This window comes from Echinops telfairi, unplaced genomic scaffold, assembly GCF_000313985.2.
Source record: "Echinops telfairi isolate 266 unplaced genomic scaffold, ASM31398v2 ScPeMD7_443;HRSCAF=831, whole genome shotgun sequence".
In the NCBI taxonomy this organism is placed as follows: Eukaryota; Metazoa; Chordata; class Mammalia; order Afrosoricida; family Tenrecidae; genus Echinops; species Echinops telfairi.
This window is the reverse complement of record NW_022104341.1, coordinates 54,460,068-54,485,880: the sequence shown is the minus strand read 5'-3', so window position 1 is coordinate 54,485,880 and position 25,813 is coordinate 54,460,068. Positions and strand designations below refer to the sequence as shown.

The 25,813-nt window shown below is 38.2% G+C and overlaps 1 protein-coding gene across 7 annotated transcripts in view; it reads left to right on the top strand.

The window, feature by feature from the left end:
- LRRC7 (leucine rich repeat containing 7) overlaps positions 1-25,813 on the top strand; it is a 595,712-nt gene that overhangs the window by 296,829 nt on the left and 273,070 nt on the right. For all 7 annotated transcript variants that reach the window (XM_045292109.1, XM_045292107.1, XM_045292106.1 and 4 more), the window contains exons 6-8: positions 1,826-1,904; positions 16,423-16,512; positions 22,599-22,655. In XM_045292109.1, coding sequence (XP_045148044.1) covers positions 1,826-1,904; positions 16,423-16,512; positions 22,599-22,655 — 226 coding nt within the window. The remainder of the gene's footprint in view (positions 1-1,825; positions 1,905-16,422; positions 16,513-22,598; positions 22,656-25,813) is intronic.

Here is a 25,813-nt window from a genome sequence, read left to right as displayed (position 1 = left end):
CACTTAAGACCGACTTGCTTGCCTTTTTTTTTTTAATATATCCAGTTAGCAAGGGCAATCCTGGATGTTAAAACTTGTCCCAAAGAGAAACTTGGCCTTTCTCTTAAGGAAAATAGACAAATAAACACGTTGCCATGTTGATGGATTCAATTCCTGGAGACCCCATGCATGTCAGAGGAGAATTGGGTTCAATGGGGTTGTCCCTGGCTGATTTTTTCAGTTTACTGAGAGGTCTTTGTTCTGATAGAAGCGGCTCTGGTGGCACAATGGGTTAAGCATTGATCTGCTAACCACTGAGAGGACGGCAGTTGGAACCCAGCAGCATCTTCTCTAGGCTTTCTGCACCATCGTTACTTGCAGACGTGGAAACCTAAAGGGGATGTTCCAATACGTCTGTAGAGTGTCTGTAAACAGTGCTGACCCAGTGGCAGCGAGTCTGCAGTTTTCTGTGGGCTCATTCCTTGCTTTTGAGTCCGAAGCAAACAGACTCAAGGGCAGGGCTTCTTCTGAGACATCTTTGGGTGAGTTCAAATTTCTCACAGGTATAACCGGTTAGCAGCTGAGCTGTTTGTATCACCCAGGGAGTCCTTTTCTCGGGGAACACACGCCTAATAAGAAGCTTCGGGGTATTTTTAGGAAGCAAAAATACTTCAACAATAATGTAAAGAAAGCATAGTTTCTGAAGGCATTTCACCGAAGAGAAATGTGTGAGAAATAGCCTCACATTCCAGTTTGGCAATAAATGAATGGGTTCTTGTTGGTTTTGTCTATCCTGCTCTGGTCACATTGGCTTTGGAGGTCCAGGTTTGTGGTAGTTAATAACTTGGAACATTTTGTTTCTTGAACTTTGTCATCAAAACTCCAACTGTATCCTAGGACAAGTTGTTCCGTTGCTTCTCTCAGGCATGCAGTCCTGGACAGAATTAGTCCTTGATGGAATTGTTGACAGGTTTAGTCATCGCATCAATGAGGAGCAGTGTTACTGCAGGCACCTCAGAGTGCTTCCCTATAGCTCTCTTCGAACATTTTCCGAGATGATTATATTTGATTCATTGGTGTCAATTGATGGAGATGCCCCACACAAACTATCTTTTATTCCTCTGACCCCAACATTTTCAGATGGGTTTTGTGGATCTTGGATCTTCAGTTTCTTTGAAAAACCTGTGTTTTTCTGTCACATAGCGAACAGCACAGTTATAAAAGCAGATGAGCAATTCTCGGAGGGCAGGCAGCCAAGCTGGTTCCTGTAGAGATGCTAGGAAAGGACCCAAGCATCGGGGCTCACCTCAGCCCACTCCCACACAGCCAACAGGAAGAGTTGCACACAGCCTGTTAGAGCACCACATTAGGGAGCACTTGTTTTTATATGATTTGACCTTAAATCATTTTCTAGATGCCTGTGTTCAATCGTCCAATCTTATTTTAAAGCATTCTGGGAACAAAGATTTTTTTATCTTATATTCATTGTATCTGTTGATTACCACTCCCTCCCCCTAATCCCTTCAATATGGACAACGTTATGCTGTTAACTACAGAATTTAAACAATTTTTTCCTTTGGTTGGTAAGGACTCAAAATATGTCTTATCCCAAATTTTATACTTTGAACTCTATAATAATACTATTACAGGATATTATTTAACATTTAAATTGTGTTAGAAATATTCATGTATGTGTATACCATATTATAATGTTATTGTTCTTATATCATCAATCTAATGATTTCTTTATAGTATACTAGTCAATTATTCTTATTATTTAAAACTATAGTTTGTAGAATTTTTGCTGGAGTATCTATGACTTAAAAAAATTTGTTTTCCATTTTAGGTGTACAAGAATTTCCAGAAAACATAAAGTGCTGTAAGTGTTTAACAATAATTGAAGCCAGTGTCAATCCAATTTCTAAGTGAGTATTAGTAATTAAACTGTTTTTTCTTATGTTTCTACTGAATAATAATGCACTAGGATAGAGAAAGTTAATGGATTTTGAAGTTGCATTTAAAATTTAACATAATAAAATAATGGCAAAGAAATAATCAGACTATAATTGTTCAACAAAAGATGCTGATCAGAAATAAAAGCCTAACTGGCACACAATGGCACTACTTTGAAGCAAATTATGTCATCGTTTTCAGTGGCTGCCAGGCAACATTATATGTAAGAGAGCAAGAACTAAGAAAGTAGTCATGAGTTATAGGTCTGGTGAGAAAGTGAAAACAAGGACCTGGCAGATGGGGTATGAGAGTTTATGGTTTAGGTAGATACATAAAAAGAGGCAGACCATGTAGTTCAGTTTGGAAAAAGAAAAGGCATAACCAGGAATAGAGAGTGCTCGGGTCATGGAGGTCATGAGATGAACAAAGAGCCAAGTCTGTGAGAACAGTAGAATGGGAGACATGGACCATAGAGATGTTATGAGCAGAAAAGGACGAATATGGTATGAAACTACTATCATAAAAGGTCATCACACTAAAAGAAACATTTTCTGGTGGTTTCAGAGGTAAAAAGGACTCACTCAAAGATCAGTGCCATTGAGGTGATTCTGCCTTATAACGACCCAGAGGGCAGTAGTTCTCGACCCTGGGTTGATATGCCCACGTATAGGGTCACCACGACATGAGGAACTACGTTAAAGGGTCCCAGTATCAGGAAGGTTGAGAACCACTGCAATAAGGACAGGACAAGATAGAAAGGCCCCTGTGGGTTTCTGAGACGGTAACTCTTTACAGGAGTAAAAAAGCCTTAGCTTTTGCCCTACAAATGGCTATTAGTTTCGAACTCCTAACTTCATAGTTAGCAGCCCAAATACAGCCCACTCTCAAGGTGGAAGGGAAGTGAGGGCAAATTACTGGCTGGCGGGTCACTACTCACTCACTGCTATCGAGTCCATTCCAACTCATAACAACCCTATAGGGCAGAGTAAAATTACCTCCTGTGGGTTTTCAAAGCTACAAATAACTAAGGGGACAGAAAACCTCATCTTTTGCCTGTGGAGAGCTGGGATGAGTTAGAACTGCCAAGCTTGTGGTTAGCAACCCTACACTTAGCCCAATGCCACCAGAGGCTAGAAGGTAAACACATGTTAACTTGGATAAAGTAGACGACAATATAAAATAAGAGGGTGGTCAGCAAAATATTATGATAGCAGGGGAAGGCACTGGAGGGAATATAAGAGTTCATGGTAACAGGGTAAATATTTTAAGTACACAGTCCTGTAATAATGATGATGTAAGAGTAGATGGATGGATGGATAGACACACTGACTGAACCAATGTGCAAAGGAGAGTGGGAGTTTATCAATGCATCTAAATGTTTGACAGAGGATAACTATACATGTCTATTTGGCTTTGCTGCAAAAATGCTCATGAATATGGTGAAGCATACAGAAGGCAGAGTTATGAAAACTTCTTAGATTTAATCAGGCACCTTGAATGAATTAGTCATGATGCCTGAGGACTCAGGATTATGATCTTGGGGAATACTAAGGTCAAATAGGATAAAACCGTCCACAAAAACAATGGTGTACATCCCACCGTGATGAGTAGTGTCTGGGGTTCATAAGTGGCCATGTAAGGTGCAAGCATTAGTCTGACCCTGTCTGGAGAAAAAAGAGTGAAAATGATCAACGATGCACGGAAGCAATTAGTTCAGTGGACTAATTGACCAGTCACATATTAGTTTCAAGGACTCTAAGACAGGAAGAACAAGATGGTGCCCAAACTACAAGTACCAACTGCACCAGAAGCTGTTAGATCAGAAAGTTCTGGATAGAGTGGGAGAAAAATGTGAACCAAAGCTCAAAATCATTTTAAAAAATCATGTTTACTGGTCAGGCCAAAATTGACGGATCCTCTGAAACCCATAGTCCCTTTTGATGTAGTGAACTCCCTCTAGGGTTCAGTATTCAAACAAACAATAGACAGGTATTAACGGGGAATATTAACAGAAGAGAGGTATGCACACCTTAGAATAATTAACCATTTGAGATCAAAGGGGCAGCATTTAACCAAGACAAAATTCCGAACGGCTTGGACAAAAGGAGGAACAGAAAAAGGAATACAGGCAGTGAGGTTCGTGATGTTACTTAGAGGGTTGCAGGCAATGACAGGAAATAAAAGTGTATGAATTGATAAATGGGAAACTGATCTGCTCTGTTAACTTTCATACAATTCACAATAATTTTATTAAATAAAATTTAAAAGGGAATATTAAACTCAGTTTCCAAAGATATGGTCCCCTGAATGAGATGAACACTTCATGGTATAAGCAGAAATAGGTGTACAATTTTCTGAGCTAAGACTCAGAATTTAATCTTACTCCCAGAAAAATTTAGGGAAAGTTAATTGTGGTTAAATATCTGTTAGTAGTGAAAGGCCATGGAAAAGTGAAACCCAGCATATGATCATGTTAATAAATTACCAGTCTGATATAAGGACAGAAGTCTTTGGAATTAAGAAGATCAAGAAATCATAGCAAGAAGATGCATTAGAAGATTGTGAACCTGAATATAAAAGTTCCTATCTGTAGAAGTAAAAATATAGCCTAGAAATGCTATTGAAAGTTACAATAATATTTGGTAGAGGCTGTAACAAATCAAGGGTACTGAGAGACAGATAATTAGTTTCTAAGTAAGATTGACACATCAATTATACAAAACTGACACCAGAATTCGAGAAAATCCTTTAGTCCTTTGTGCACATGGAGATGGTGATGCTAACGCCCACCTGAAAGGCATTTAATGTATGCAATGGTTTCAGAAAGCAAAAGAAGGTTTGGCAAAGTGAACCTGAAAGGATATTTTTCACTGAAAAAGTCGAGGTGAGCAAATAGTCAAGGCAATTTTTCTTTGGATTGTGGGAAGAGGCTGTAAATTGAACTAGAAGTGGAACAAATTGTAAAAAAATGGATGTTGAAACTGCTGTGGTCCATATCTGGCTTAGAAGTACAGCAGAGTGCTCCTTAGAGGCAAGAGTAGAGAGACTTCGCCTTGTATATGTGGGGCATATTGTCAGGGAGCACAGTCCTGGAGAAGGACGTCATGCTTGGTAAAGCGGGGGCAGCAAAACAGAGAAGGCCCTCAACCAGACGCATGGACACAGCGGCTGCAACAAGGGGCTCCGAAATAGGAACAATTGTGAGGATGGAGCAGGCCCCTGGAGTGCTGCCTTCTGTTGTGCACAGGGTTGCTATGGGGCAGACCAACCTCTGTGGCACCTGATAACAACAACACATATGACATCCTTCAGCTCCCCGGGCTGATTGCCACAATGCAGGTGTCAGACATGTCTCCACCCTGCTTCTCTAGGTAATCCTATCTAACGCGAACAGTTCCTCCCAAGGTCCTCTCATTTCCCTGCCCTCTACTTGTCCGCAATGGCCACATAAAACTCCAGAAAATATGATTGTGGGATTTATTAGGAGAGACTCAGGATCCAATTAGTGTAATGTAATGAGAAATACTCAGGATAAAGTTTTTAAGTCAGGACAATTTCTTTTCTGCCATGACCATTGGTAGGGCTCTCTCTGGCCCTCCACCTCTTGGCCCAGCTGTCACACACTCAGGCAAAGTTATAGACTTCTTTTAGAAATGCCCAAGGGCGTGCCATCCCACCATAGGCCTCAGCCTGAAGGTACCCTGCTCTTGCGCCAGTGGTCAGCTAACCCAGCTTCCTTCATCAAGGGTACTAAGGCACCACTCCACAGGACAGTCTCTTGCCCAAATGCACTGGGCTTTACTTGTCTTGTGAGCTCAGAAGTCCCTCTGCCTCAGGCTTTGGTCATAATTGTCTCCAGAATCTAGGAGAGTCAATACATATGGAATTCATAGTCCAAAGGTCGCTAACCATTCCTGGCTGTTCTTTTTTGTGATAATGAAATCCCTACTTTTTGCTTTTGATATGAGCAATTTTATACTTAGGCTGATGGCAATCAAAATTAACTCATTGTTAACTCAGTTAACAATGCTTCGCATCTGAATAATATATCCCAATCAATTGCTCCCACTACCTCTCTCTCTTTTAAAAAAAAATCATTTTATTGGGGGCTCGTACAACTCTTATGACAATCCATATATCCATCCATTGTGTCAAGCACATTTGTACATTTGTTGCCCTCATCATTTTCAAAACATTTTCTTTCTACCTGAGCTCTTGGTCTCAGCTCCTCATTTTTCCCCTCCCTCACCCTCTCTCTCCCGTGAAACCTTGATAATGTATAAATGATTATTATTTTTTCATGTCTTACACTGATCGATGTCTCCCTTCACCCACTTTTTTGTTGTCCATCCCCCTGGGAGGGGGTTATATGTAGATCATTGTGATTGGACCCCCCTTGCTCCCACCACCTTCCCCTTTCCCTTCTGATATGCCTACTCTCAATATTGGTCCTGAGGGGTTTATCTGCCCTGGATTCCCTTTGTTTCCAGCTCTTGTCTGTACCCATGTACATGCTCTGGTCTAACCAGATTCGTAAGATAGAATTGGAAGCATGATAGTGGTGGGGAGGAAAGATTAAAGAACTAGAGGAAAATTATATGTTTCATCAGTGCTATACTGCACACTGACTGGCACCTCTTCTTCCCGGGACCCTTCTGTAAGGAGATATCCAATTGCCTAAGAATGGGCTTTATGTCTCCATCCCGCACTCCCCCTCATTCTCAATTATATGTTTTTTGTTCTGGGTCTTTGATGCCTGATACCTGATCCCGTCAATACCTCATGATCACGTAGGCCAGTGTGCTTCGTCCATGTGGGCTTTGTTGCTTCTCAGGTAGATGGCTGCTTGTTTATCTTCAAGCATTTAAGACCCCAGATGCTATATCTTTTGATAGCTGGGCACCATCAGTTTTCTTCACCACATTTGCTTATGCACCCACTTTGCCTACCTCTCTTCTTATCAAGGCCCATCAGGTAGATAAACATCTTTGATGGGAGTAACAAAGACTAGGGCTAATGCAGTCATATTAAGTGAGCCATATTTCATTGCAATGAAATAGAAGTTAAGATGGTGTTCCTTACAAGGAACAGTTGGAAATATAATTTGAGACCCGTGGTAGATTGTTATTGTTGTTGTTAGATACCTTCGAGTCCATTCAATTCATAGTGACCCTATAACAGTACCCAGCCCTGTGTCAGCCTCACAATTATTATTATGTTTGAGTCAACTGTTGTAACCATGGTGAATCCATTTACTCAAGAATCTTCTTTTTCCCTGCCCCTCGGCTTTACTATGCATGATGTCCTTTCCCAGGGACTGGTCACTTCTGATAACATGTCCAAAGCAAGTGAGACAGTTTTACCATTCTTGCTTCCAAGGAGCATTCTGGTTGTACTTGTTTCAAGACAGGTTCTTTTGGTGTCTTGGGTAGTCTATAATAATTTGAATATTCTTCACCAGCGTCATAGCTCATCTGCATTGATTCTTAGTCTTCCTTGTTTAATGTCCTGTTTCCATCTGCATAGGAAGCAATTGAAAATACCATGGCTTGGGTCAGGCACACCTTAGTCCTCAAAGTAGCAGCCTTGCTTTTCAGTACTCTAAAAAGGTTTCGTGCTGCAGACTTACTAATGTAACATGTCTTTTGATTTTTTGACTGCTGCTTCCATGAGAATTGATTGTGGATACAAGCCAAGACAAAATCTTTGACAACTTCAATCTTTTCCCCATTTATCACGGTGTTATCTATTTGTCCAGTTGTGAAGGTTGTTTTCTTCAGCTTGAGTTGTAATGCATCTTCATCAGCAAGCACTTCGAGTCCTCCCATTGAGTCAATTCCAATTATGGTGACCCTGGCAGGGGTCCTCAAACTATGGCCCGTGGCCACATGCAGCCCACTGAGGACATTTATCCAGCCCGCCGGGTGTTTTTGCCCAGTTTTGTTTTTTACTTTACAACAAGATATGTGCAGTGTGCATAGGAATTTGTTCACATTTTTTTTAAAACTATAGTCCAGCCCTCCAACAGGTCTGAGGGACAGTGAACTGGCCCCCAGTTTAAAAAGTTTGAGGACCCTGCTGTAGGGGATGAAAAACTGCTCTTCAAAACTGCTCTAAAGAAGCACAGAGCCTCATCTTTCTCCCGCAAAACAATTGCTGAGTTTGAACCAACAGCAGTCCAACATTAAACTAACTGAATCACCAAGCCTCCTTATTTAATGACACTCAACTTTAAGTCAAATATTGGGCAATAAACTATATTTGAAAGCTAGAACTTTTCTACTTCAAAGATAGCATATGGAGGGGGGAAAACTGGAAAACCGAAACCCTGGAAAGGATTTACTAAAGGTCTTGGGCCGTGATGTTGTTTCGTCAACAATAAAATAAATGTCAGTATCTTCACACACCAACACAGCTACCATTTCTAGAATGTATGATAAATTCTATTTATGTCTAATATTTCAATTCTAATTAACTAAATTTCCTTGAAAGTATTGTTAGTTTTGTTTATCTATAAAACCTATAAAATATTAAGAAATAAAAGCTCTGAAGTGCAAATGTTATAACTTTGAATGTTATCATTATAATTTTAGTTTTAGATGTGAACTTTAGAGTATAGCCTGAATATCATGAAGAAACATTTTTAAAATTATCACTATAAACTTGAAAATATCAATTACTTAAGCCAAAAAATTGGAATTAGCATTTATTGAGACCCTATCATGCCTCAAGACATTGCTTTATTCTATTTAAACCTTCATAGCAATTCTATTATGCAAATTTGCATTTATTATTTTATATATATATATAGAAATTCCTTACACCAGTATTTTGAATTCATGAGTTTCTTTCTCTTTATTTCTAAAACTCAGAAGGAGCATTTGGTGGAGTGGGTAAATAAGAAGATACATTTTGCAAAATATGAAACATTTATATTGTTCAACTCTAAGGAAATTGCTACTGAATTATGGCATATCTACTCCATCAGCTTGAAAACATGACCGTATTTCTCTGCTCTCCTGAACAACTCAAATTATAACTTTTGATGTGGCATAATTAATAACCCACAAAGCTCCTGCCATTGAGGTCATTCCAACTCATAGTGACCCAATCGGGCAGCGTAGGAGTGCTCTTCAGGGTCTCCAACACTGTAAATCTTTACAAAAGCAGATAGCCTCACCTTTCTCCCACATAGAAATCACTGGGTTTGAACCATCAATCTTGTGCTTAGTAGTCCAACACATATGCTACTGAGCCACTACGACTTTTATAACAACACACCCCTTTAATTGTCAAAGGGCTATTAATATGAGTGATATATTTCGTGTTCATGCTAATTTTACATTGACATTGAAAATAAATTCTAAAGTGAGAAATCACAATACAGTAAGAAGTAATATTAAAACAATCAAATTAGATTAGAAAGACATAATATGAAATGTCACCTTTATGGTTGTGGTAAGGAAGTATAATTATGAGTGATAGTTTTCTGTTATTTTTATTTTTTAATGCCTTGCGATATGGGGATATAATTTTAAGACATATAAAGGAAAATGTTTAAATGCAAAACACATTTACACTTATGAAGGAGCTTTACATTGACTTTTCAACCTCAGCTTTAAAACTTTCAATTTCACGTGGTTCAACTATTTTACTAGATATTTGGTGACTGTAACATAGTTCTCTGAACTTCCAAAGTAGAAAAGAAGACCATTTAAACAGGGATTGCTGGATTTCATCTTGATTTGCCTATTTCAACAATAAAAATTAAAACTAAAAAGGTATTTTAAATAATGTTCTATTTGGGAGCGGCCGGGCGCACGTTCCGGGCGAGGGCGGCGCGGGGCGGCAGCGGCGGGGACTAAAAAAAAGAGAAAAAAAAGTTCTATTTAACATTGAAAGGCCAGAATAAAAAGAAAGGTAGAGAAAAGTAACATAATTTCTCTGTAGTTCTTACTATGGAAAAAATAATAATTTAATCTTTGGAGCAGCATAAGAAGCAGACACCACTAGCTCTGTTTCAGACATAAATTGAATTTTACACAAGTTGAATTATTTGCAAAAAAAACTGTAGAAGATTAAATTGCAGGTTTTTTACATTAATACCTTGTACTTAAACACTACATTACACAGATATCTGACCCTATGATAACCTTTTATTTGATGTATTTTGAATATGTATTTTAATGTAAACAATTAATTGAATGAAATGATTATTTAATAATACATAAAAAATATTATCTTTGAAAATTCTATGTATCAGTCAAATGTAGAAAATCAAACACAATTATTGTTAGATAGAAAAATCATTTTACCATTGAAAGCTCCTTTATTTAATTAAAATATTGGACTTCATCGAATAGTTGGAAAAATGTAAAGCATTTCCTCATGAACAGGAACCAGACAAGTACACATCTTATCACTACTGTTGTCAACTTTGTGCTTAAAGTCTTAACAAAACCATTTGACAATAAAAAGAAATTGGCAGAGAAGAAATGAAACTCTACCTATTTTCAGATGATATGATTGTATGTGTAAAATTCTCCAAATAAAAACTCAAACATTCAACAAAAATGTTGTTTGGAGCAATTGAGAGATTCTGCAACCTGGCAGGATATGAAGTCAACATAGAAAAATCAATAGGATTTGTAGGTACTAATAAAGAGAGTTCTGAAAAGGAAATCAAGAAAATAATATCATTTATAATAACCATCCAAAAGATAAAATATTAGGAATGAACCTAACCAGAGGAACAAAAGACTTGTATAATGAAAACTACAAAACACTGCTGCGAGAAACAAAAAGAGACCTACATAAATAGAAAAATATTCTGATGTTGGCGGATAGGAAAACTTAATATTGTGGAAATGTCAATACTATTCAAAACAATCTGTAAATAAAATGCAATTCCAAGCCAGCCAGAGACCAACTCCATTTTTTAAAGTAATAGAAAACTAATTACTAACTTCATATGGAGAAAGACGAGACACAGCATAAGCAAAGAATTTCTTAATAACAACAAAGAAGGAGACCTGTAACTACCTGTAGTCAAAAACAGCCTGGTACTGGTAACATGGTAGGTACCTAAACCAATGGAACCGAATAGAAATCCAAGAAGTGAACTCGGTGTTAGAAAACATTAAATGAGAAAGAGATATTGTCTTCAACAAATGGCGTGGACAAAATTGGAACTTCATCTGCAGAAGAATGAAACGGGACTCAGACATCACCCCATGTACAAAGTAAACCTGAAGATTGATCATAGACTTAATGCAAATGCCAAAAATATAAAGACTCTCAGTGAGAAAATAGGGACTAAATTAAGGGCTCTATGGCAGGGCATACTCATGCTATGAAGCACAGTGAAGAAAGCACACGCAGACACAATAAGCCCCGCTGAAAATAGGACACCAATATACACCAAAAGATTTCATCAAAAGAGTAAAAGGAGAACTAACGGGCTTGGAATAAATCTTTAATAATGACAAAGTAGACATAAGACGAAAGTCTAAAATCTGTAGAAACTTCAAGAACTCAAGAAAAAAATGAATAATCCAATTAAAATTGAACAAATAATATGAACAGGCAGTTCACCAAAAATTACATTCAAACGGCTAACAACTGTATGAAGACATGCTCACAATCATTAGCCATCTGGAGATGTAAATCACCTTACACCAACTGTGACAGGCCGATTCAGAAAAAGAGAGAACAGAAAATGCAGGGAAGGTACAGAGAGATTGGGACTCCGATATGCTGCTGGTGGTTCTGTAACTAGGTGAAACCGTTGTGGAAACCACATTGGCACCACTCAAACAACTGGGAACAGAAATCCCAAACAAGTCAGCAGAGCCTCTGCTTGGTAGAGGTCAGAGCCATGAGAGGACCAGACAGATGCACTCTCATGTGCATCACAGTACTCCTCACAGTAGTAAGCAGTTGAAAACAACCCAAAGGGCCACGAGTAGAAGTGGGAGTAAAGAAACGTTGGTCCATACACACAGTGGAAGACTGTGCATCACTAAACAGCATGGACAAAACCAGGAAACCACTCGTGATGTGAATGGACTTGGAGAACATTGTGCGAAGTGAAGTTAGCCCATCACAGAAGGACAAATAGGAGATTACTACTATAAAGATAAAAACCAGGAAAAAGAATTGCAGGGTCTCAATGGAAATGGGGCAAGGTTGGGAAGATGAAGAGGAGGAAGGTGGAGATCCATAAGAGGGAGAAGAGGATTTGGGGGTGAGGGGGCTAGAACATTAGGCACAGGGCTGATGAGTGGCTTGAACTACTGAATGTAGAGGTGATAGTCTGAAATGTACATACTCTGTCTAATATACAATTAAAAATTCATTTAAAAAACAAAAGAAATACTCAAAATACTATGCCAGGTTCCTCGACAGTATGAAGTTTCCCAGAGAGACATCAAGAAAGAAAGAGATTTTTGATCATAGAAATAGTACCACGGCATACAGTCATGCCTTCATGTGGGAAATAGCGGTCTGAGGGAAGCCAAGGAGTTCAAATTGTTTCTGTAACTATAAAACTAGATCCTTTTAAAGCCATTTGCTTACTAAAAGTGACCATGTTAAAGTCAGTCATCAGAGCAGTGCTTTCAATATTCATCAAATTTAAACAAACCCTATTAATATTCTTTTCAAAACTTTTAAATGATTCTTTCTCTGGAATGAATCAGACTAAATGAAACATTAAAATAAGGTAGTGGTTAAATCTGGATTGAAGTCTATATAACACCCATGGCAGTATAAAAGCTATCACACAGTATAGATATTAGTTCTAATGTATTACAATAAAGAGAAACCAAGAGGACGGTTCTTCTTTAACCCCTTGTTGGAAAAACTTGACTCTGCGCTGAGCATTCACAGCCCGGTAAGGCCAACCCCCACTTGTATTCTCAAATCTTCACTCCCAAGTCTCAGTAAAAAAAATACCCTTTAACAGGTATATTCATTGTTACTCAACTCATGAGTCAGCTCCTTTCTACATTACAAAAGCCCTCCCTTTCTCCCCTTGAAGCTGGCCTCTCTCTATAGAACAGCAAGCTCATAGACCAGCCTCTCTGAAGCTCTAGCCAAAGGATTCAACTTCAAAATATAAACTTGAAGAGGATATTTAGAGCAAAATAATAAAATCAATGCAAGTAGTATTCTGAGACTTTATTTTTAATTTTTTTTAAATCAGTATATAAATATTTTAATTGGGCCGGGTTCTCCCAGAAGCACTCATGCATGCAGTGTATTTGAGAACAGATCCCAGGTGAGCTGTGAGCAGTGGCCCTCAGCCTCTCTGGGGAACTCTATGAAAAAGTATAAAACATGAACCATTTTATCAAGCTCAACAAGTGAGAGAGTTGAACTATCCATGATCCTACCAGTAATCAGCTGAGACCTGCTCGTAAGTGGCATATCACTCATTGTGCAGCCCTCACCCGCCATGTGCATGAACAGTGCAGCTTCTACTGCCGAAGGGACAATACAGGCCTGGATTAGCCATTTCCCCCCAGTTTCACCTCATTTTAAGCACAGGAAATATGAGTAGGACACTGGGGCATCAAATCTGGAGCATCCATAGAAAGATGAGTGAAATAAAAAAATAAACAGGTATTTTGCAACACAGAAAATACAAATTGCCAAAAAGCCTATAAAATATGTTCATAATCAATCAGAGAAACAATGATTATTACTCTGTGATACTTATCATATTGGAAAAAGGGAAAAAGATGTTTTTAAATGTCATGTTAAGCATGACATGGGAAAGAGGTATTTTTACACTCATGGTTAGGACTCGATGACTACAACTACTTTAAAAAAATTGGGTATAGACACGCACGGAAGACCTGCCTCAAAAAAGTCACTTCCTAAGATGCAGATTAATGTCTTGTGCACGTGCCAGGATGTACTTTGTGCTTGTTCAAAAACCCTTATAGAATCAATATTTAACATAATCAAATGCACAAAACTAGAAAGATCTGCAATGCTTCTTGGAACAGGATAGTTAATAAATTGTCCTATACTTATAAATATAAATAATGTCCTATACTTATAAATATATTCTGTTACTGTGATCAGTCATTTGCATGATATACATGAAATTATTAAATGTAAACCTTTTTTAAAAAACTCAGGAAAATGTGGAAGAACTGGACTGGGTTTGGCAAAATTATTTGCAACACAGAATAGTAAATCACATTCTGGAATTAGCGAGCAAATAGAAGAATACAAGGAGGGAGGGACATGCAAAGTATTGCTATTACAATCTATGGTGTGTGAGCATATGTCATTTTACATGTACAAAACATTGGTTAATAAGAAAGTAGACAGAAGAATAGAAACCACTGAATCAACACAGAGAAAAAGTCCAAAGACGAGAAACAGGTCAGGGTGACCCACTAGAAGGAAAGAACCATCAATGGTGGAAACTGTGGCTAGACAGTGTAGGATTAAAGTAAAATGAAGATGATGTAAGTCAAAGAAGCCCAGTGGTGCCAAGGGTTAGGTCGGGCTGCTGATTGGAAAGCGGGCAGTTCAAACCTACCACCTTCCCCACAGGAGAAAGCAGAGGCTGTCTTCTTCCATAAAGATTTACATCTGGAGTTACATCTGGAGTTTCTGAGGAGAAAAGCCATATTACGAAATTTCACTCTGCCATGACCATCATGATAAATGAAGAAAAAATTGAAATTGTCAGGATTTCATTTTACACTGAAATTGTCAAGGATTTCATTTTACATTGAAATTGTCCAGGATTTTACTAATATCCACAATCAATATCCCCAGAAGTGGCAGTGAAGAAATCAAAGGATGTATTGCATTGGGAAAACTTTGAAAAAAACTTCTGTTAGCAAGGCATATTGAATGTATTGTGGACTGCCGGAAGCACTAACAAATCTGTATAAGAACGAGGGCGTATGGCCAGTAGGCTCCTTTGAAACAAGGATAGGAGACTTGGTCTCCGTCTTTCAACATATTATCAGGTGGGCTTAGTTCATGAAGCAGGACATCCATGTAAGGGCCAGCAAAAAATAAAAAAACACTCAAAAATATGGATTGACACAGTCCCTGCAGCAGTGAGTACAACTATACCAGAGACGGTGAAGAAGGCACCGTATATGTCAGTGTGGCCTTCTGTTGTGTGTTGGGTCACAAGGAATTGAAACTGACTCCCGGTAACACACCGACAACAGCAGCGCCATAATTGGGATCGATGAGGTCGTTGGAGACTTTGATGAATGGAATTCTAGTAATAATTACAGTCGTTTCCCAAAAGCAGTGGGTTAAAGAGTACTATACGGCAGGTCTTTAAATAATGTTGATAGTAAGTTCAATAGGTTAGTACTTGAGAGTAAGGAAAATGTTAATGCTACTTAGGAGTATTTTTGCATCATAACATTGCCTTGCTTAAAACTATTGAGGAAGGTATTCAAAATATTTAAATAGAAATGGAATCATAAGGGTAAATACCCAATATTCATTTAAGAAAATGTCTCTTTCCTGGAAAATCCATGAGTTCAATATTTGGGGCAAAGGTTTAAATATTTCAAATAACTATTTCTATGTAATTAAAACTTTTTCCTAAGGATATTTCTTCATCTTTAATATTCCCCATAGCCATAAGTTTCTGTATGATTACTATATCAGTGTTCTTGCCAATTTTTAATAAACATGAAGGGGACCAATATGAATCCTAATGTACATATAGGTTGAGACTGCATTAAAGGAAATGTCAGTTAAAGGGACAAAATATTCCTTCTCTTTCAGATTGGGCAGCATTCGTTTTCATGGTAAACTGTACATAAATGTTGATACCAAATACTCAAACTTATCGCCATACAGTCCCTCTCCTCTCCTAGCAACCATAGACTGGGGAGGGTTTCGGAGGCCGCACAGCTGTGTGGTGCAGGCAGCCTCCTCTTTCTCTGGCAGAGCAGCTGGAGGATTTGAATCATCAAATTTGCAGGTTAGCAGTCCAGCGCTTAGCCAACAGCACCAGAATATTTTTATTCTGTTTCTATAGCAAAATTCAAAGACTACTTTGAATTTTAAAGATTTAGTAGAACTGTCAGTAGACAACCTTGCCTGCCTAAGTATATGAATATTCTATTGAGAACAAACATTAATTTTAGAATTAGGAAACAGTGTAGAACCTCAGAGTTTTAGAAGCCATGTCTCCGCTGGTGTGCCGAAGGTTAGGACAGCAGTAGGAACGATGCCTCTGACGCTGGCAGTGGCATAAATCTTAGCCCCTGGGAGCAGCGCGGAGGTGGGTGAATGCCATTAATTTTAATAACAGGCAAAATTTTCAAGCTGTAACAACATGCTCAATAAATTCTCCCATTACTGTGATTCCAAAGGAGAGTTGAAAAATGTATTACACTTCTATATATTTTTTCTCCCTGGAGATTTATATTTTTATTCTGTTTCTATAACAACATCAATGCAATGACTAAACCTTTAACTCCCTTCTAGACTCCCTGATGGCTTCACACAGCTTCTAAACCTGACCCAGCTCTACCTGAATGACGCCTTTCTGGAATTTCTTCCAGCCAATTTTGGAAGGTAAGAATAAAAAATTTACATGAGGCAATTTTATTTGCTCCTAGGTAAATACTTTACAAGAACGATTGGATAATATTTTAAAAGCAGAAGTAGTACTTAAAGATAACCCCCTCCAAAAAGTAATCCCACTGTCATCGAGCCAGTTATGACGGTTTCCAAGGCTGTAAATCTGTACGAAGCAGGCTGCTTTCATGAAGTAGCTGGTGGGGTTCGAGCCACCGTCTTTCAGTTGGCAGCCAGCGTACTCCAACACTGTGCAACAGGGCGCCTTGATCAAAAAGGCTTCATTTTCTTCATGAATTGGGCTCAGTTAATTCATGAAATGTTTTACAAAAATAAGGTAAAATTAGATATCTCCATTGCACTAATAATCACACTCAGGAAAAAGATGGAGCCTTCTAGTCCTGTAAACAGTTACAGTCTCAGAAACTTACAGGGCAGTTCTACCTTGTCCTATAGGTGGCTATGAGTCTATGGACTTGATGGCCAGGAGGGAGGGAGGGAGGGAGGGAATCAACCTGAGGAAGGTGAAGGATTGAGCAGTGTTTCCTTCTGTTGTGCACATGGCTGCTCTGAGTCAGAATGGCCCCACAGCCCCTAACCCCAGATATAGTCAAGGAAGGTCTAGCTGAATGAAAGAGTTAAGTATGAAACAGTAAAAAACTTTAAATGATGTCACCATAATAGCAGTCAAATGAGTTCTAGACGAATTTAAAGGTTAAATACAAAGACAATAAAATTATTTGGGAGTAAAATAAAGATGACTGTTTAAAAGAAAACACCATAAATGGTATTTATGATATTTTTTAACTTTAACTCTGCAAATATTTGTATTAAAGATAACAAAGAGAAAAACATAAAATAGAACAAACTGGAATATATTTTAATATTTGTGAAAAGCAAATTATTCATATTCCTAACATATAAAGAATAATTAGTAATGCATATAAGACAATGATCTCATGGGGCAGGTTGAGAGTGAAGGCAAATGATATGTAGAAGCATTTTACAATAAAATATTTTATGTGTTCTGCAGTGTACTGTTTTTTGTTTTCTATAACAGATGTGTCTTAAAAGTTAGGACATGTTAAGATCAATCTCACAGTATTTTTCTAAGTGCTATTTTTTAAAGTCATTCAAACAGTAGAATGGGCATTACTCAACACCATTCTACTGACCAAAGGCCTCAGGTGACATTAAAAATAACTGCAATGGAGCATGATATGAAGCCACCTAACCTGTTGCAGCCTTCCCTAGTGCAGGAGAGTACGTGGCAGCACTTCTCAAATGCCGTGGCTTGTGCAAATCATGACAGCACAACACCCATGAATACGATAGACTTGGGTAGGTTCTTTTTGTTTTCTTTTTAATTGAAGGATTTTCAAGAGAACTCTCACCTAACTTCAAAAGAACTGGCTTTTCACCAGTCCTTTAAGTATATTATCAGTCAGATTGACAATGACCACAACATGGCAAATATATTCTTGATTCATCAAATCAGAAATACTTTGTTACTTACCATGGCTTTTAGCAGCACAGATTTTCAAAGTTTGAAAGAGATCATAAAAGTCATGTTGCTAAACTATCTTGCTGAAGGCGAAAAAAGGTACTTTTTAGAATACAATAAAAATAAAACAGGGCATATTTCAGGCGATCATTTACCTAAAACAGAATTCTAGTTCCAAATAGCTATGAGTTTTTCATGATACGCTTTCTGATTGTTTAAAACTGTGTTTTCTTTGTAGAACTATTTTAAGAGATTGGAGGGGGGAAAAGTACAAGTATTGACAAGAGTTAAGAATTATCCAGTATTTAATAGACCTATTTTAGTTGTAGTACACAACAATGAAGGACTGAGTCACTTTCTTTCACATGTAGGTGACAACTGTAAGATTAAAAATTAAATTAGAACTGTAATAGGAAGCAAAGTAAAATGGCAAGGGAAAGAGACTTAGGTGAATGCATAAAAACACTGTTAGAGGTTATAGAGGAAATAGAACAAACAGTCACCTCGTCCCCAGGCAGTAAGAATTTGGAGATTCGCATTAACGACTGCTTCAAAATAGCGTAAGTAGCGTTGGGTTGGCAGGGGTGTTGGAATCGGCTCAGCAGCCGCTGCAGCAGAAGTGCAGTCCGCCGGCACACAGATTTCAGTGCTCTGGGCGTCGCTGCAACATCGCTGCTTCAGAGGGCCAGACAACTCAGAGTACAGCCCTCGTGATCAGCTTCTGAAAGGTCCCAGTGTTGAAACCCCCGTGCAGCTGTTTTACTCGGCACACGTGAGGTTGCTATGAGTTGGAAACATGCTGCAGCCGTGAAGCACAACAGCATGAATTAATTAGAAAAGTCCCAGGCTGCAAACCTTAACTGGTAGCTATACTGTTCCATAAATGCATTGCTAACCACCAGCATTACCTAAGTGGAAAGAGGGCGCGAGTGATATCTGAATTCATCGGACGTCACAGAAGGGAAGGAGAATCAAATTCATAAACCAAGAACTATTCCTATAAAGTGAAGTTCAAACATGCCTCTAGCCTCCAAACTTCTTACTAATTCTGACACCATCCCTCCCTCCCATAGCATTTTCCAGCCTCTGTGCTTGCTTCAATAATTTATCACAATGATCATACATAATTCACAGATCAGACTCATGATTGTGGAGCTGATTAGGAAAGTTAATAGGTAGCAGTGCAGGATCAGACATGCTAGGTACAGAGTTCTTCTGCTCTGGAACACCTGTACCCTCGGCCTTGTGGCCCCTTAGTCTCTGCCCCATTCAAGCAAGTATCATAAAATCCCTTTAATACTGTCAATAAATGCCCAAAGGCACTATACTCTGACCTAAGTAAGTCTTAGCCCCAGGGCACCTCAGTTTTAGATCCATGGATCAGAATGCAAACACGCCTCCTACCCCAGGGCCAATCCGCTTTCGAACTCCATGGACCTAGCCCAACTCTGTCTCACGCTCTGATTCTTGGTTTTGCTGCGGCCTCTCCTTTGACACTTCTCTTGTTCGATCGTTTTCAGTCAATGGATGAAGTTTCAAGGCATGATCCTCCTTGGTTTCCACTCCTGGCTGTTCTTTCTGGGTGGTAGTGAGATCCCTGCTGCTTCTGTTTTGAGATGGCTTATTTCATACCCAGCAGCATCACAAAATTGACCAATCCCCACATTAGAGTTCCAAATTTATACAATGACAATTAACTCTGTCAACAATCACGCACAACTGAATCATAGAATCCTAGGTGTCTTCCCACACTTTCTCTTATCCAAACCCAGCAAGAAAAGAGGAAATACAACCAATCACCCACCCAGTCATTCCGTGTGAGTTACAAAGACTTCAGCTAGAAGGGCCATGTTGAGTCATTCTCTGTATTGTTCCAAGCAACAAAAACAGAAACCTTTCGTGTCTAAACATGATTTCCGTAGCACCAGGAATGCCACAGGGAAGATGATACCAGAGATGTTTAAATGCATACCAATTGTTAAATTGGGACCACAGTCCATAAAATATGATGTATTGTAGAACATCTTACTTTGTAATATAATTGTTGTTCTTCGGTGCCATCATGTCAGTTTCCACCTATAACAACCTTATACCCACGAAAACAAGAAGATCCTGCACCAGCCACAAGATTATTCCCATGCTTGAACCTAGAGTTGCAGCCACAGTGTCAATCCATCTTCTTGAGGACCTTCCTCGTTTTCATTGCTCCCCTACTTTACCATGCATGAAATCCTTCTGCAGGACTGGTCTCTCCAGACACCCCTGTCTAAGATCGCGTCTCTCCATCCTGGCCTCTAAGGAGTGCTGTGGACATACTTCTACCAAGGCAGATCATTTTGACCATTTGGAAGTCCATGGTACTTTCAAGACAACAACATCACAATTCAAATGCATTGATTTGTTTTCACTAATCTTTATTCAGTGTCCACCTTTCACATGCATATGAGGCAACGGGAAATACCATGGCTTGGGTCAAGCTAACCTTAATCCTCAAAGTAACATACTTGCTCTCAGTACTGTAAAGAGTCATTGTGCAACAGATGTACCCAGTGCTACTCGTCTTTTGATCTCTTGACTGCTGTTCCCAAGAGTTTTGATTGTGGATCCAAGCAAGACAAAACATTTGACAATTTCAACCTTTTCTCCAAATAATATGATGCTAGCTCTTGGTCTATTTGTGAGGAATTTTGTCTTCTTTACACTAAATTGTAATCCGTACTACAGATTACAATCCTTGCTTTTCGTCAGCTAGTGCTTCAGGTCTTCCCTGCTTTCAACAAGCAAGGTTATGTCATCTGCACACTGAAGGTTATTAATAAGCCTTTATCCAATCTTGATGCCACATTCTTCTTCACATAAGGCAGATTCTGTCATTTGCTCAGCATACAGATTGAATTGGTATGGTGAGAGAATAAAGCCTTGTCACACACCGACCCTGACTTAATCCATGAATATCCCCTGTTCTGTTCAAGAACTCTCTTGATCCATGTATCACTTCTACAGGGGCACAATGAAGTATTCTGGAATTATCCTTATCCTCAATGTTATCCATAGTTTGTTATGATCCACACAGTCTAATGCCTTGCCATAGTAAGTAAAAGAGAATTAAACGTGTTTCTGAAATTCTCTGCTGTCAGCCAAGATCCATCAAGATCAGCAATCATATCCCTGGTTCCAAGTCATTTTCAATCTAGCCTAAACCTCTTGCACCTCCCTGTTGATTAGCTGCTGCAACCTTTGTTGGATGATCTTCAGCAAAATTTTACTTGAATGTGATATCAATGATATTGTTCTATAATTTGAGCTTTCTGTAGGTTCACTTTTCTTTGGAATGTGTACAAATAGGGATCTCTTCCAGTCAGTTGGTCAAATTGGCTGGCATAAATGAGGAAGTACTTCCAGTGCTTCATCTGTTGAAACAATTCATTTGCTAGTGCATGGATTTCTTGCCCAATGCTTTCAGTGCAGCTTGAACATCTTCCTTCATCAACATTGGTTTCGCTTATATGCTACCTCCTGAAATGGTGGGATGTCAATTACTTCTTTTCAGTATTGTGACTCTGTTATCTTTCCATTCTCTTTTGATGCTTCCAGTATCATTCAATATTTTGCCCTTAGAATCTTTCAATACTGCAACTTGAGGCTTTAATATTTTTAGTTCACTTTAAGGTATGCTAAGAAACGTTTTCCCTTTTGTTTTTCTAATTCTAGGGCTTTGCACATTGCATTTTAATATTTGGCTTTGCTTCTAGAGCTACCCTTAGAAATTTTCTTTGACCTCATCCTTTAATTTGCTTTAGTTACTTGATTACTACAAACAACTTTCTTTCTTTCCTCTTTTTCTTATGACCTTTTACTTTCTTCATGAATGATGTTCTTGATGTCCTCCCACAGCTCATCAGCTCCTCTGTCATTAATGCTCAACGTATCAATTCTGTTCTTGCGATGTTCTCAGAATCCAGGTGGGGTAGACTGAAGGTCATATTTTGGCTCTTATGGACTTGTGTTAATTGTCTGAAGCTTGATTCTGAATGTGTATGTGCCAGTCGATGACTGTTGCACAGTCAGCTCCTGGGCTGGTCTTGTTGTTAGGTGCTATCGAGTCATCTCCGACCTATCGCGACCCTATGCACATCAGAACCAAACACCGCGAGGTCTCATGCTGGCCTCACAAGTGATCCTACGCCTGAGCTCATAGCTGCAGCCAGCCCACTGGATGTAGGAAATGGAACTACAATGAAAATGTTTTTATAAGCTATGGGAAACTTAGACTTGGAATCAATGATACTCTTCAAAAGACCTCAACTAATTTTATTTTTATTCTACATAGTTTTTAACTTTTATTTAAATTGGATTTTTTGTGAAGGAAAACAGCTTTCCATACAACAATTCGTGCTCATTTTGTTTCACGTCGTTGATTATTTAGTTATTTTTACAGAGCATATTTGTTCATTACCCAATGTTGATGCAACCTTACTCATAATTAGTCTATTCCTTTGAAATGCATACCCGTTGTACATAATTATTTGGGCACAAGTATTTGGTTACTGTAAATGATCATTCATAATTTGTCCTGCAGACTTGTCAAATTGCGGATTTTGGAGTTAAGAGAAAATCACTTGAAAACTCTACCAAAGTAAGTGATTATATGTTTTCTAAAATGTCAACTGTGACTTTTCACTAGTGGGAAAAGTGACTGCATATTTTTATGTTGGCTAATATTTGTACTTTGCGTTAACATTAGCGTTTTCTTAGAGGATGAAAGTCTGGTATACTAAAAAAGATGCATAGTAAATATGCATCCTCAAAAAGCTGCATCCTTATAAAATGCATTCTATAAAGTTGCTTAGTTACAAGCAACATGAGGAAATATTTGCTTGTTTCTTCCCATGCTAAAATTATTACATTCACACATAGAAGTTTTCATTTTCATTGTTCAAGAAAGACTGATAATTTCAAATGGTTCAATATAATAGGTGATTAATCCTTTAAGTTATTTTATAGACTGTGATATTTCTCAGTTGTTAAAGTAAAAATATGTTCATTTTCTTTTCAGGAAAATGTAAATATTGTTAGAGTCTGAAATGATATGGGGAAAAGTTATACAATCTTGAAATTTTCCCCTTTTTACTTATAGAAAAACTCAGAATATGTTTAAAAAACAAACCCCCAAACTTTCTTCAGTGCTAATTTAATAAAGTGCATTGTTTCACATGGTCTTGCCTTACTGGTGTATAATAATAAAAATTTTCTGTCACACAAAAATAATTTTATTGAAAGTCAAAAATTACTTAAGGTGTGAGGATATTTTTTAAACAAATAAATGCAGTCTGCATGTAAACTGTAACTGAACTATTGAAATCATTACTTTGCTATCATTATTCTCCAGTAGTATTCCAGTGATTAGTTTTTCAAATACATTCACAGGATTTATCGATCTTTCTTTTATTGAACCAAAACTAAATTTCATTTTGTGCTTTCAAACTTCTTTTCCTTAAAGAGCTCTGAATTGTATTGTTTGTGTGTGTGTTTTCTTTTACCAATATGATCATATCAATAAAATGCCTTCATTTACATTTTATAGATGATTTTATATATGGAAATGTTGTCAACATAATATGAAGTTTTCAATGCTGACATGAATTATTATTAAATCCGTGCATTAGAGAGCTGGCATTCATTCGTCGCTCCGTAAATGGAGAGCAAGGGCACAACATGCAAAGGACGAGATGGCTCCGTAACTCGGTACCTTCTCTGAGCCCTATCCTTATGCGTAGGCTGATTGAAGAGCTTTCACATACATCCACAGGGGAACAAGGTTGAAACTGTTACTTGTTCAAGTCTTCATCTCTTGCAGATGAAGTTAATGCCATCATTTACATTCCCTTTGCTTTTGTTTGCCTCTTTGAAAGTAAGGTTTGGAGCGTGGCTGGAACAGAAACTAAACCATGGTGAAAGAGCAATTACCCTCGTCATCTAATCTTATGGTTAAGTCAAAATATATATCGAGTGTGTGAAGAAGAACCCTTCAACTGTCAAGTAATGACTGTGATATCAAGCATAAAAATGAGCCTGGCATACATTTATATAGGAACTTTACAGGGAGATGGGTGAATAATTAAGAGTACTGGGAAACAATGCTTATAATTGGTTCCTGGTTTTTGAGACTGTGGCATAGTATTAAATAGAATTAAATAAGTAGAATAATATGTACAAATTACATCCCAGTTGATATTGTAAATCTATACAGGATATACAGATGTGATAGGGTCAACTATTAAACACACACACACAAACGCACACTGCTATCAAGTTGAGTCTAACTCATAGTGACCCTTTGAGACAGGGTAGAGCAGCCTCAGTGGGTTTCTGAGACTGTCACTGTTTATGAGAGTAGAAAGCCTCATGTTTTTCCCATTCAGTGACTGAGAGTTTTGAACTGCTGACCTCGCGGTTGGCATCTCGAATAACCAATCTAACCTGTAAATCTGTTGTAGCTTTTATATTTTAAGAAACATTGTCAAAGCATAGTTTGTATGTCCATTTTAAAATGTATCAACAAATTCTAAACGAGGATTCTGTTTTAGTTTTGGTGTCTGTAGAACGAGAATTGCAGAAAGAATCTCTGTCTTAAATAGAGATGTGTTTTCATGAGGTCATTTCTTAATACACAGTACCTTGGTTTCACAAATCATGACATATAACTCAGGGTGATGTGTGAACTTTCTACTACCCTTCTCCATCTTGCTTTATGCCTTCTAATTAAAGGAAGGAATATCATTTAAAAATAATAATTCAAGTGTTATAATAACTATTTCAAAAATAGATAATTCATGATTCCCTCCAGAATACAGATAGGATTCAAGTTCTCTAATGGATCTTCAGTGACCTTTTCTTTTCTTTTTCTACCATAAAATCCATATGATTAGCAGTTCCTGCAAAATGTTAAAAAGGCATAAAATTGTGGTAGAATATATATTAAATATATATCCTGTAAGCTGATGTTGTGTGCAGATACTGGGATCAATTATTTTCAATTACGAAATAGATGTTAGTGTTATACATTTTCATACACTACTTGAAAATAATGCATCTTGGTATATGAATGCATATGACAATTAATCTCAGAAAAACACATTTGCCTAAAAATCCTTGAAACTGTCAGCTCTTGATAGTCAGTAATAAGACGTTGAGCATCTGAAGAAGTCGAAAACCAAAAAGCAAACCTTTCAGCCTCCATGAGACATTTCTTTTTTCTTCAGAGCAGAATTATCCCCTTAAAGATGCTGTTTTAGGAATTGTCAGAAAATGTGGGGTGGTAGAGAGCTGGATGACAAAGGAGACACTTTATCACTTGCTTGTTTTTACTTAGGACTTCCTGCAGGTCGGGAATACAGAAGGGGCTTAGCTGGTGGGTCTGTCTCAGTGTATCTCACAAGTCAAGCAAGCTGTCTGCCGGCTGCAGTCTTATCATGGCTAGATTGGCTAGGAGATTTGCTTCCAAATTCATTCATGCAATAAGAGTTGGCAGGTCTAAGTTGAATATAGGCTGAGTACTTAGTTTATAGCCATGTTGGTTTCTCTGTGAGGCTACTCAAAACTTGGAGCTTGCTTCCCCCAGGAAAGTCATCTGAGAAAAAGAACATGAGCACTTAACACAGAAGCCATGTATGGTAAGTTCCATACCATCACTTCTGCCGAATGCTATTGGCCACCCAGGCGAAAGCTGAAACAGTGTGGAAGGGAATTACATAAAGCTGAATGCCAGGAACTAAGTTCATGGGGGCAGGAGCA